We start from the raw sequence: 12,483 nt of genomic DNA on the forward strand, positions 1-12,483 counted from the left end.
CAAATAAAGTGCGTGAATTCCACGCTAATGTGGGGTGGCTAAGGGGAGTCGAAACTGATGCCCCATTTCCATTAACATTTCTGCACTAAATTTTTTTGTCAAAAATTAAGTTGTTTCTATTAAACCTAAGTGTTCTACACATTTTCTTCGACTATCCCAACACATTTTTTACAACTTTAAATTTAATAAAAATAACTACTGTACCAGGAGTAGTCCACAACTTTGCTTAGCGGAAACGTCCCCATCCATTCACTATTCAAATGTCAATGCCGACACAGTCTCTCCTGGAGGATTGGAGTATTCAACAATGCAACTCCCTTCGTACAACCGATCCACTTTGACCACCTTCATATGGACATGTAATTGCCACGTGGTGACCCGTAAAACCTCATCACTCCCGCCCCCTTCCTCACCGGATCTTTGCTGACACTCTCCCTGCATCAATCTCTCTCTCTCTCTCTCTCTCTCTCTCTCTCTGCTGTTTGTGGCAGGAAACTCCTCAACCAACTATGGAAAAGCACCCAGAAGGCAGTACGAATGTCTTGTGCCCTCTTTGGTTTTTTTCCCAAATTAACCCATTTGTTTCTTTTCTTGGTAGTTTATTGGGCCTGATTTTGTTTGGGTTTTGTAATGGAAGATTACGAGGAAGCTGTAAAGGATGAGCAAAGAGAAGGGCTTTGCAAGGGAGCTTGTGAGTACAATCCATCCAAGCGCATCTCTGATCGCTTACTCCCTCACATACTCAACATGTGAGTTTTTTTTTTTTTTTTCAGAAAGGAAGTTAATTAGCTTTATATTTCCTTTTGGCCCTCAAAACTTGATGCATAGTGGGTGAATTTTGGTTTTAATTAATTCAACTCTCTATTGTTTGGGAGGAAAGATATCTGGGATTTCTGTTTGAGGGAATCTGTCAGCCTCCTCTCTTTTGGATGCTAGGAACACACACACACACACACACACACACATATTAATTATAATTCAGGTCTCCGAGCTAGCTTTAAGCACATACACCGCCCACTTGCGGAGGTCCCAATTAAAGACAGTAGCTCCAAAGGAGTTGATATCACCTGTTAGGTTTCAAGGTCTCAACCCCTAAGTCCCGATCCTAGACCACTCGGCCAATCTCTTGGGGTCAAGAACCCCAAGAAAATATGGTGTTACCAATTATACTCATGGCTTTCACTTGATTATTGTTTGTTTAGTGCATATAGTGATGCTTATGTAATAGGTAAATAATAAATTTGATTGTGGATGAACAAGTTTGTACAATTTGTATCCTAAGGTTTCACATTTTCTTATCGTGTGATACTTGTCATTTCATAGTTCATACAGTGAATGTTATCGATTGGTTTCAGATATGGATCCCATGCTACTCCTAGCGATTTTGAAATATATGCTCCGGATGCAACCTTCGAAGATCCACTCATGTGTGCTCGTGGGTACGTATGGTGTAATAGAAATGTGAAATTTCTCATCTTATGTACACAAATAGTATTCCATTAGTTGGGTAAGTTGCCTTTCCACTAGTTCCTTGGCCCATACGAAAACAAAGAAGGGCAAAATCCACTTTAACCCCATGGTTCAACCCATGAGCACTTTACCCCGCTCTCCACCATTTTTTCTCCCAATCGTAAAAGGAGTGTTAAGGTGTGAGAGATTTTAATGTCATGATGCGTCATTGGTGTTGCTCATTGCTCAAGTACCACCTAAACTCTCAATCGAGTTTCACTCACTATGGTCAATACCCATTTTGTATCTTTTGTGTTAAATACAGCCATCTTTTTCTCTAGTTTATCTATTATGTATACTATGGACCCATGGTATGGTCCGTATTGAGCAAGAATTATCCTTCTAATTTTTATAAGGTTGTCTCACGTAAATTTCACCATTTGTTGCAGGGTGAAACAGATCAAATCAGCATTCTATTCACTGTCCAAGGTTGTACATGCTTGATTATTGGAGATACGTTCTTGTTTAGTCCATTCTTTCTAGGAGTAACAGCTCTTAAGTGAATATCAATTCATTCTGATGTACATATTCTGGAAGGAAACAAGATAATCTTTTCTTGCATGCATAATTTTGGTGATACTAGTATCATTTAGAAAATCACAGGAACAAGAACTTGGTGGTCATTTATACGTCGAGACAATTGGAAATTGTATTTTAGTACTTAAGACGCTTTTAGTAATTAAAGATGGGAACAACCAGATTATGAGACTAGATGCTTATTCATTTGAGTTGAGTTGAGGAACTCTTTGATACTGAATATTTTGAGGCTATGTCTTGGTGATGGATTTGTGGAAGGGATCTGGTACGCGGTCTTGGGTAGAACTCATCTCCAAAGTTAGCTATTGAAGTGAGGGTGCCCTCACGCTTATATTCTTCATATTACTTTGGTACTCAAGCGATGTGGGACTTCGCTTCATACCCTCCCTCATGCCCAGCGTGCTCACCTGGCAACATCTGCCGCGTGCAGGCCAGGGATACGCACCCTACCCATCCTTGGCATACCCGTCTCTGATACCATGTTACGCGGTCTTGGTATCAGACCTGGGTATGCCAAGGATGGGTAGGGTGCAACAATGGTCGTTGGTGGATGAAGACTGCATAAGAAGTCGTCGGATAGAAGAGGAAAGAGAGGAGAAGTTGCAGCTGAAGACAAAGGGAGGAGATGATAGCCTAAGTAGGGCTCTGATACCATGTTAGCTTTTGGAGTTGAGTTCTATTCAAGACCGCGTAACAGGATCATCTAAGGAAAAGGATAGGGAAACTAGATTAATAGTTTTAGCTTTAGCTTATTCACTACATTATAATTGTATAATTTCCTTCCCTAGATTTCTCCTCAAAGCCATGATCCAAAGGCAACCTACTTGTCGTTGAGATTGATTTTCTACTATTGATAAAGAATTGTGGATGGTTGTCTTTTCAAACAGATCTTCAGTGAATCAAGAATTGTGGAATACAGCGTACAAGAAAATCTGGTATCGCCAGGCAAACAAGAGGTTTGAATCCCCTCCTTGTTATCCTCTTCAAAGCAATTTATCAATTTTCTTTAATTCATTTCCGTTCCACTTCCTTTCATACATGTATATTGACATCTGCAAATGGATTCAGATACTAATCGACAACAAGCAATATTACAAGTTTCTAGGGAAAGGCATTGATATGATTTCCCTAATCAAGCTACGTGTTGAAGATGGGTAAATCATTCGTCATGAAGATTGGTACGCACTCAAGCTACTGCTATCGTCCCTGTCCTTCATATGTGCATTCATTCGTTAGAACCCCTGTTGCTTTCACCTGTGTTTTTCCTGGAGACGGCATTTGTTTAAAACACATGCTAGTCGATCTTCCCAGAATAGTTGATTGTTTGAACAATGTGCACCATCGTTTTGGATCTCTTATCTCTTCCAGTTGGGATAAGAACTTGCCTTATTTATGGACAGGTGGGACAAGAAGCCTCTGTGGAATAGAGAGACAGTTAAGGTGCCGCTGGTTGGCCGGGTGATTGAAGTTACTCGTCGGGGATCGATGCTGGCTACTCATGCAATGATGGGATTCGGAAAAGATCCGACCGTGTAATATTATGTTTCCTTAATCTCGTGTACTTGTTTGTGTTTTCAATATATTTGTCATGTATGGGGTGCAAATTAGTTGAACAGCTCTAGTTCTTGAGCCATGCTGGGAACTCAAAAGTATTGATCATTTTGAGGTTTTATAAAACTGTTAACAGTTCGTGCAAGGATTGAGGTTGGAGCAACTATTTTTTTGATCCTAATGTGCAATCCATGTTTCTTATTTCTTGGAAATGCAAGCTAACCTTTTAAAAATGATACTACTTCATTAGTTGTGTTTTTTTACCCCCCTCCAAGGAAAAGAAACAATCTTTTAAAAAAAAAAGAAAAGGGAAGAAACAATTACTCGCAACCAACAAGGGCTAGTTTTTTATTCTTCAATATCTTAGAGCGTCAGCTTATACGCAACTCATCAGCAGTGGAAACCCACTTACGAGGGGTGAATGAGTTGAACTTGTAAAAGAATGAAAAGCTGTACTCTCAGTCTTTTAGTATCTTGTTGATCGCATTGCTCTCAATTTTGGAGAATCCACAGCTCCAATGCCCGAATCTTCACCTTAGAAGGTACACATGCGGAAATCTTGTGACAAAAAATATACAAAATTACTGCACAAGTTCAGTACTGAGACAAACCGAAGCAGGAACCCAACTATGGGTACCGACAGTAATTATCTCATATATGATTGAGCGGATTTTCACTAAGACTACTCGAAAAATTAGTAAAAATTTATTAGCGGCTCGGATCATTTGTACGAGACTCCGGAGAGGGTCCCACACAATCATTTGTGCACTATCTGTGCGGATTTAACCCATAGTATTAGTATTCCAAGTTGTGAGTTGATGGAAAAAATTATTATGATTAAAAGGAAAGTTGTTGACCCCAAGTGGTCGAAATTGACGTGGCAAAATAATCTTACCCAAAACTTGTTGACGTGTCCTTTGCTGGCCCGGTTATTTCTTGGGTGACAACTACTGTTAACACCGAAGCTTCACAAATAATCTAGTACAGTACAAACACTTGGCAAACAAGAACAAAAATAAGTCTCTGTCAAGAACAACTCTACAGCACTTGGCAACAAATTATTAGAGCTCCAGGATAGAGGTGGCAACAGGGTGGGATGAGGTGTGGCAACAGGGTGGGGTGAGATGGGTACTCGAAAATTACCACATGGTCCCGACCCCGCCTCGAAGCCTGACCAAGTAATAATTCATAGGTGCTTCTGTACCCGCCTCAATCGGTGACGGGTTTATCCCGCTGCCCGTTGTCAAATGAGAAAAAATATTTAATCTTAAAGCAAAATAGGAGGAAATAATTATATGTTTGGTGGTGGTATTTTTTGTATATTTGTGATAATATAAGGATAAATATTATTTCGTAGTATCATGATATAAAATTAGAGTACAACAATAAAAGTTTAAGTATAATGATAAAGATATTAGGGTAACCCTATATAATGTTTCAAGTAAAAATATTTCGGGCCAGGTAATGTCAATCCAAATCCTACTCGACTCCAATCTTTTTTTTTTTCTTAATTTTCTTCCGAACCTGCCGCGATATTCAACATTTGACGGAGACCAGTTCCGATCAAGATGGATCAGGACGGGTTCAATTGCGTTCCTAACTCCAAGAGGAGTACTGAATGATCACTCCTACAAGGTAAACAAATTGAGGAGTAGTTTTCCACCTCAGTCTACCTAACCACGTCTCTAACTAAATTAAAGTGATTAATTATCCTTAGGCTCCTTGCCCATTGGTGGGATAAAGAGTTCTATCCACCTAGGTTATCCACGGAGCACAGTCGTACGTACTGGAGTATAGGCGCTCAAGGTTGGTTCGTTGGTTCGCTCCCTGCACAATTGATCACTATTCGATTATTGTGATCAGGCCGTAAAAAATTAATTTCCTGTGAATTCTCAAATTTCGGAGCGGTTGGTCCCCTTTTGACCAAAAGAAAGGGGATTAATCTAAATGGGTGTAACTGGCCCTAAACGCCTCCTAACCATTGATCCAAAAAATGGAAATAAAATACTTGAGTATGGGGTAAACGAATCTGAATCTTATGTATGGTTCATTGACTTTAATTCTATAATTTGACTTTAATTCTATAATTTGACAGCCTAAACATTCAGTTACCATTAAATAAAATTTAGAGCTAATAAAAGGTGATTATTGGGCTTCACTTGGAACCAATCATACTTACTTGATTGACAGTATATCCACTTGCTGTGGGACTGTTGGAAGTTGGAACCATAAAAAAATATGGCATTTACATCTTAGAATTCCGTTCGTCTGAGGGTTTTGGATTTTGAATTCTAATTACTACATCATATTTATCTTTAATAATTACTCTCATTTTTTTTCTCTATTTCTTTCAAATCATTATTCTTATTTTCAATCATTACTTTATTTTTCTCTGCACTCATTACCTACAAATCCAAATTCACAATTCCAAAACGAACAGGAAAGTGTTCCAAACTTGTATCTTTTGCCAAATGGATGTGGATAAGTCTCAGAGTAAAATAATTTTTTCTTTGTTTTTGAACTTCGGAATATAAAAATAACTTTCGGCAGAATAAAATATTTGTGGTTTTTCACATGTGCGGATTCCCCGTTATATTTTGCATTATGTACATAGATTTCCATGAAAATGTTGAATAAATAAACTAAAAACTTTCTAAAGAGAAACTACTGAAAGGTGAAAAGGTGTTTTGGCAACTACACACCGAAAACAAAAGGGCAATGATAGGCACTACACTTTTTATAATCACACTTCAATATTTTTGTCTTTTAGTGTTATTGTCCATTGTATTTTGACAAAAAGATAATTTTTGGTGTGATTATTAAAAAGTGAAGTGCTAAAATTAATTACTAAAACAAAAAGAGGAGTGCGGTTAGTAGAACGTTAGCTCAGAAATCCAAAGGGGGATTCTGCTTACCCTCAAATGTCAGCATGTGTATTGTCCCCAATTTAGATGATCCCGATTTGAAAAAAAAAAATTAAGAAAGAGTCTCTGGAAGCGTTTTCTTAAAATCTGGACTAATAATTGCCAAAATAAACGATTCAAATGAGGAATAACACATATGTTGACCTTTGAGGTCAGCAAGATCCAGTGGCAGAGCTAGGATTTTGTTACCGATGGGTCTGCTTAACAGACATTTTTTATCGGAACGTATGATTATTATATTATAAGGTTTTTGTTTTTCAGTTCATTACATTTGTACATTGAATTGATTCTTTAGGCTATTTCAACTGTCATGCGCTTATTTTTTATTTATGAAAGAAATTGAGAAATGCGAATGTCAAAAAACTAATTTTTTATCAAATCCAAGCAAAATTATTAAGATTATAAGAATAATTATCAATAATATTTAAAATCAAAAATATATGAAATAAAAATTTTAAAACTCGAACGCTCGGAAAGCCGGGGCCGGGCCAGGATCCCTTGGCATCGCAGAAATCACCCCTAGAAAAAAAAATAGTAAATTAAATAAAACTAAAAAACAAAAAGAAAAAGAAAAAGTTATCCAGGAAATGAACACCTCATCAAACTGCTTCCTCTCCATATAAAAATAAATATCCATCTCGACCCTATACAATTCACATACCCCGAGAATCCCTCATCGAAGCCCTCAATTTCCGTGATAGAAAATCTAGAGAGAGAGAGAGAGAGAAATCAGAACAAAAACGAACGCTTATCGATTGGATCCGAGAATGTACGGCGCCGGCCACAACTACACCCTCGACTACGCCGACAACCGGGTATGGTCCCCGATCCAGTCGTCGACGTGGACGAGGCCGGAGGACAAGGCCTTCGAGCACGCGCTGGTGGTGTTCCCCGATGGAACGTCGGACAGGTGGCGCCGGATCGCCGAACAGCTGCCGGGGAAGTCGCCGGAGGAGGTTAGGGCGCACTACGAGGCGCTTGTGGACGACGTCTTCGAGATTGACTCGGGGCGGGTCGAGTTGCCGAGTTACTCGGACGAGTCGGACGTGGGGTCTGGGTGGGAGGAGGGCGAGTCGGCGGCGAGTCAGATTTCGTTTGGGGGGACGGGGATGAGGAGGAAGAGGTGCGAGTTTGATAGGAAGAAGGGCACGCCCTGGACGGAAGAAGAACACAGGTATAAACGTATACGATAAGGATAGATGTTTTGTAGGCATGTGTATTTTGTATTCTGATTCTGGGTTCTTTTTCTTGGTTAATTGATAGTACCAAATATTGCTTGGTATGATTGTGGTTCTTTTCTTTGGGTGCTGGTTTGTTAAGAATTCAAGAAAGTCTGTATATGTCTCCGTTTTCTTGTGAGCCAAATCGAAACAGCAATGATTGATAATTTGGACTTTTAGGGATTTCTTTTCACACATATATAGGATTTTTAAGTATTTTTCTTCACCCAAGAAGACTTGCAGGAGGCTAATCCTATATAACTTTTTCAAATTAACCGAGTTTGGAGTTGTGCAGCCCTTGTGTCTGCCCCTGCCTGTGTATGATTCTATTCGTTTTTTCCCTTTGGGTAAAAAACGGACCCGAAACTGGATTATGCACTTGTTCAAGAAAAATATATGGGGGGGGGGGGGGGGGGGGGGGGGTGTGGTGTGGTTGTTTTCTTGATGTAGAGAGGACTTGGGAAAGAGTGAAATTTAAAAATTTTGTTTTGGTTGTGGAAGAGGCGAAGAGAGCTAAATGAAGATATATACACGTTTGCTATGTAAGTTCATAGCATTTGTGCGTAGAACTATAGCAACCAGAGGAAACTTCGAATTGTGAGGCATGCTTCCTACTTCTTGGAACTGTTTCTGTTTTCTAATTCTGAAACAAAGAACACGAAATGAGAACATTTAATTTACTTGGAAGAAGCATTCATCAATTTGAAATAGTATCTTTGTTGCTTCAATTTTAGGAACTGCTCTCCTCAACCGATCTGAAAAATGTTGCTCTTTTATAGTTCATGCAATTTCAGCAACCAAAATAGGAGAAACATAGTTCTGTAGCCTTCAGTGACTAATGAGCCCTTGGAGTACTTTTATTATGTTCAAAAATGTTATTCCCATGCTTGTGAACGGTTCCACGATTCTACCTGTTTTTGTGCATTCAAACACTTGGGAAAACGCATGACAACTATTTACAGGTCCTTCCAATGGGCCCTTGTTTTGTCATTTTGGAAAATTATGCCTGTGTTTGGAACTTATGGAAGGGAAATAGAAGGGGGAGAAAGAGGGCGAGACAGGCTAGAGAAAATCGTATTTTCCTGTGTTAGGTTTTGCGTAGAAAGATGAGAAGAAAATTGGTTTCTTCGTTATATTAAAAACCTGAGGAAAGAACATAATAAGATCACCAGAAGAAACGAGAATGCAAGACAGGAAAGGGAAAATGGGGGAAAAACGAAGGAAAGAAGAAACTATTTGTTCTCCCATACTAGGAAGTAGGAACCACAACCGAACTTACGAAGGAGGGAAATACTGTTGTTTTCCTTTCCCTTTTCATTCCTTCCTTGAGTTCCAAACACTGAATGTAAAATTAGGTATTAGTTTACCAAAAAAAGAGAGAGAAGGTATTACACCCTTTCTATGCGTGAAATCGCCATAATAAACCTTCCACATTTTCATGTGACGGAACTTGATATGCACCATTTTAGTCGTTTAAGATGTAATTCACATAAACCGCTTGTCGGCTACCGTTATGCTAAATAGTCAACTGGTCTGTGCATTATTTGATTTGTGGGATTTACCTGTGTATGCTATCTATTGCAGGTTATTTCTACTCGGTCTCAAGACTTACGGCAGGGGCGACTGGCGGAGCATCTCAAGAAATGTGGTGGTGACCAGAACGCCGACACAAGTTGCCAGCCACGCCCAAAAATACTTCCTCCGCCAAACCTCGGAGAAGAAAGAGAGGAAGAGGTCAAGCATCCACGATATCACCACTGCAATGGACACCCGCCCAATCCCTCCGCCAGCTCAATTTACAGATCAAGGAGACTTGATGGGGTATCAAAACGTGCACTATCATCCCATGTAAAGAACGAAGGGGAGAGTAAAGGCTACGCACTTCTGTACATGAAACACAGTGATTTTAATTGACAAAGTCAATCTGTAAAGTTGTTTTCTTCCTTAGCAGATAGTGTGATTAGGGGATTAACAGATTAGTATGAGTGGATGGATTGCAAGGTTGCGAATTCAGGTAACTCTTTAGTAAGCAACACAATGTTAGACGGAATTATAGCTAATTTTTAGCCCAGAAATGCATGCTGTTGGGGAAATACTGATGCTATTTGATTGAAATCTTTTGAAATTCTATTAATTTGCAGTAGGTAACCAAAGACAGCCATTTATCTTTGATTGTTGCTTTATTTAAGAGCGGATTTGAGAGCTGTATATCTGATTACCAGTGGGCAGGTAGAGGTCTTGCTAATGATTATAGTTCCTTTCTGCAGTTCTCTCACTTTAATCCAGTGAGATGTATCTCATGAGCTGTAAGTCGCGTTTGTGGGGCTAATACAATTCAAGGTTTGCGTCCTGCTATTATTGGTGAAAGATTGTTCTTTGGTTGCTTGAGCTGTATGTTTGAATCTTGTGGAAGGAAAGAGAAAGGTAAGCGCGATACAAATCAGAAGTGGTTATTGCAAAGAAAATGAAAGGAACGCAACCTTCCCTCTGATTTTGTGTAGTTTACTTTGCTCGGTATCAAGGGTAACTGAAACCGGAAGCCTCAGCCAACTTTCCTCCAACTGCACCATATACAACCCACCAAATCAAATATGCACGGCCAACATTTCTACTTTTCGCTCACCACCCTCACTCAAGCACAGCAGGGTTGCTCTATATGCTCTCTCTAGCTATTCTTCCTTCTCACCTTCTGACGCCGTATCTAACTGAGCAAGGCCTCTTTACCAAGAAATGCTTCAAGGCATGGATGTTCATATGTCTTAGGGTTGAAAAGCCTGAAATTATTCCTTCCAAGCGAATTCTCTACTGGTTGTGTTTTCTGCACTACTTTGCTGCTATGTACACTCTTAATAGTATTTCTAAGTTGATTTGGTTTGTTTTTAATGAAAGTAAATGCATCTGTATCGTATTATACCGAATAGAACTCGAGCAAAATTGAGAATAATCTCTTCAATGCCCACATCGTCTCATTCGCTATGCCACATCGGCTCATTCGCTGACTTGTCTTTTGAATCTCAATCAGAATAAACAATCCGATAGAATACAGGTTTGTCAAATACAAGATGCAAATAATCAATCATTTGGAAATAGTATACAATTCCAAAGTTGTCCTTAGAAATGAGTGACTTGCTCAAGTTTACGAGCATGGAAAAATTTGCAGCGTCCTTTGCCGCTGGATTCAATTTCTTCACTTTTTCGCTTCACTCCAGTGAAACCAACACTGCTCAACTTCAATTGCCGCTTGCTGCTTCCAGTAGAGGAACCCCCTTCATCGGTTTTATCAGATTCCCACAGCACTTCGACAATGTCTTTGAAGTAAGGAGTGCAAGTGCCCCAACTGAACCGGACCAATGTTGGGAACCCAAATACATGATGTTTGTGATGTTCTAACCAAGACTTTGTTGCAGGATCTAAAACAAAATTAACAGGAATCCATATTGATCATACGGCAATGCTCAAATGAAATTTGCGAGACGTGCTTGGAACTTGAGGAAAGGAAGGATAAGTATTGTCCAGTTTTGCTTCCCCGCTTGGTTCTTCCAACGGAAAGAAAAATTGTGAGAGAAGACGGATGGAGAAGTATTTCCCTCCTTTTTTCCTTGTTCTTTCTTCCTCTTTCTCTTTTAAGCCAAATAAAAAACTGTTTCCTTCCACTTCATTGTTCCTTTCCTTCTCCATTTCACAAATTCCAAACACACCGTAAAATTCGACAATGAAAGTTCATCTAACAATTTTTACCTGCAGGGTAACCTGAGCCGAAGTTCCGATGCATGTTTTCAGCAGTTTCATCAAGCACCCAATCCCTCACAGCTCGGTCTCTTGTTACCTGAAAGTCGAAACATAGATACATTTAAAACACTAATAACCAGGAAGAATTCAACCTGAGAAGTCAAGCAGAGTTCATCACCTTTGCGACGATGCTTGCTCCACTTACAACCGGATAAAGACTATCAGCTTTCTTTGCAACAACAAATTTGATATGTGGGAACCTTTCGGACAATTTAATTTGATACTTTTCTGGATCTCCCACAGTGTCCACATAAACCTGAAACACTTCCACACATCAACGCTTGCCTGTTTCAAGTCAGTAATATGGTTCCTGTGGCCTAATCTTACTCACTGAAGAGCTGCCCAGAAAGTTTTAGGATGTTAAACCTCATTTGCAAGTATCGCAGGTATGGCCAGCAACACAATTATCATATCTTTCGTACTCTTTTTACTAGGATTTATGTCGAGCACATAGAAATGAATCAATTCAAACTCCTCCAGCAGAGAGAACTGGGAAAATTTTCCATGATATTTCTCTCTTATTTTTCTTCCTGTTCGATCAAGGTGTTCATCCGCTACAGCCTTTTTTTCAATTCACAAATTGTGGTTCTTTCTATAATGAACATTGGATCAATAGCTGAAAATATCTCATCTCTCAAATTTACAAGATACATCTTACTAGGTTAAATGGCACCCAAAAGCAACACCCAAAACTGCTTAGTTCAAAAATCTAACAACTTCATCATGTTCCTTGCTCCCATTTGCGATGTCAGTATGTTGAGTTAAATTTCTAAACATTGCCTCAAGGAAGAACCTGTCCTCTAGCTAAAGAAAGAGTTCAATACCTCGGTTAGAAGAACTCCCATGTTCAGTACCCTTTTGACAAGGCCCATTGCAGAATCATGTGAAATTTCATTAAGGTTTATCTTATTCCTGGTCAAAATCAAACAGGACGAATCATTTAATACATGTGC

The 12,483-nt window shown here is 39.3% G+C and overlaps 3 protein-coding genes across 4 annotated transcripts in view; 2 read left to right on the top strand and 1 right to left on the bottom strand.

Moving 5' to 3' along the window:
• Positions 1–301: 301 nt before the first annotated feature.
• Positions 302–3,742, top strand: LOC131301241 (uncharacterized). The gene is given in 7 exon segments (XM_058327418.1): positions 302–528; positions 638–749; positions 1,356–1,439; positions 1,899–1,938; positions 2,934–3,002; positions 3,115–3,224; positions 3,447–3,742. Coding segments are annotated over 7 exon segments (570 nt in total). The 5' UTR covers positions 302–509; the 3' UTR covers positions 3,583–3,742.
• A 3,390-nt stretch (positions 3,743–7,132) lies between these two features.
• On the top strand, positions 7,133–9,910 carry LOC131301248 (transcription factor DIVARICATA-like). The gene is made up of 2 exons (XM_058327429.1): positions 7,133–7,695; positions 9,326–9,910. The coding sequence occupies exons 1-2, from the start codon at positions 7,289–7,291 to the stop codon at positions 9,591–9,593; spliced, it is 675 nt and encodes a 224-aa protein (XP_058183412.1). The 5' UTR covers positions 7,133–7,288; the 3' UTR covers positions 9,594–9,910.
• A 745-nt stretch (positions 9,911–10,655) lies between these two features.
• Positions 10,656–12,483, bottom strand: part of LOC131301245 (ribonuclease H2 subunit A) — a 61,060-nt gene continuing 59,232 nt past the window's right edge. For both annotated transcript variants that reach the window (XM_058327426.1, XM_058327425.1), the window contains 4 exons: positions 12,355–12,442; positions 11,649–11,786; positions 11,480–11,567; positions 10,656–11,151 (listed from right to left, as the gene is read on the bottom strand). In XM_058327426.1, coding sequence (XP_058183409.1) covers positions 10,853–11,151; positions 11,480–11,567; positions 11,649–11,786; positions 12,355–12,442 — 613 coding nt within the window. In that variant the 3' untranslated portion in view covers positions 10,656–10,852. The remainder of the gene's footprint in view (positions 11,152–11,479; positions 11,568–11,648; positions 11,787–12,354; positions 12,443–12,483) is intronic.

Source organism: Rhododendron vialii, chromosome 9a (genome assembly GCF_030253575.1).
Source record: "Rhododendron vialii isolate Sample 1 chromosome 9a, ASM3025357v1".
Classification (NCBI taxonomy): Eukaryota; Viridiplantae; Streptophyta; class Magnoliopsida; order Ericales; family Ericaceae; genus Rhododendron; species Rhododendron vialii.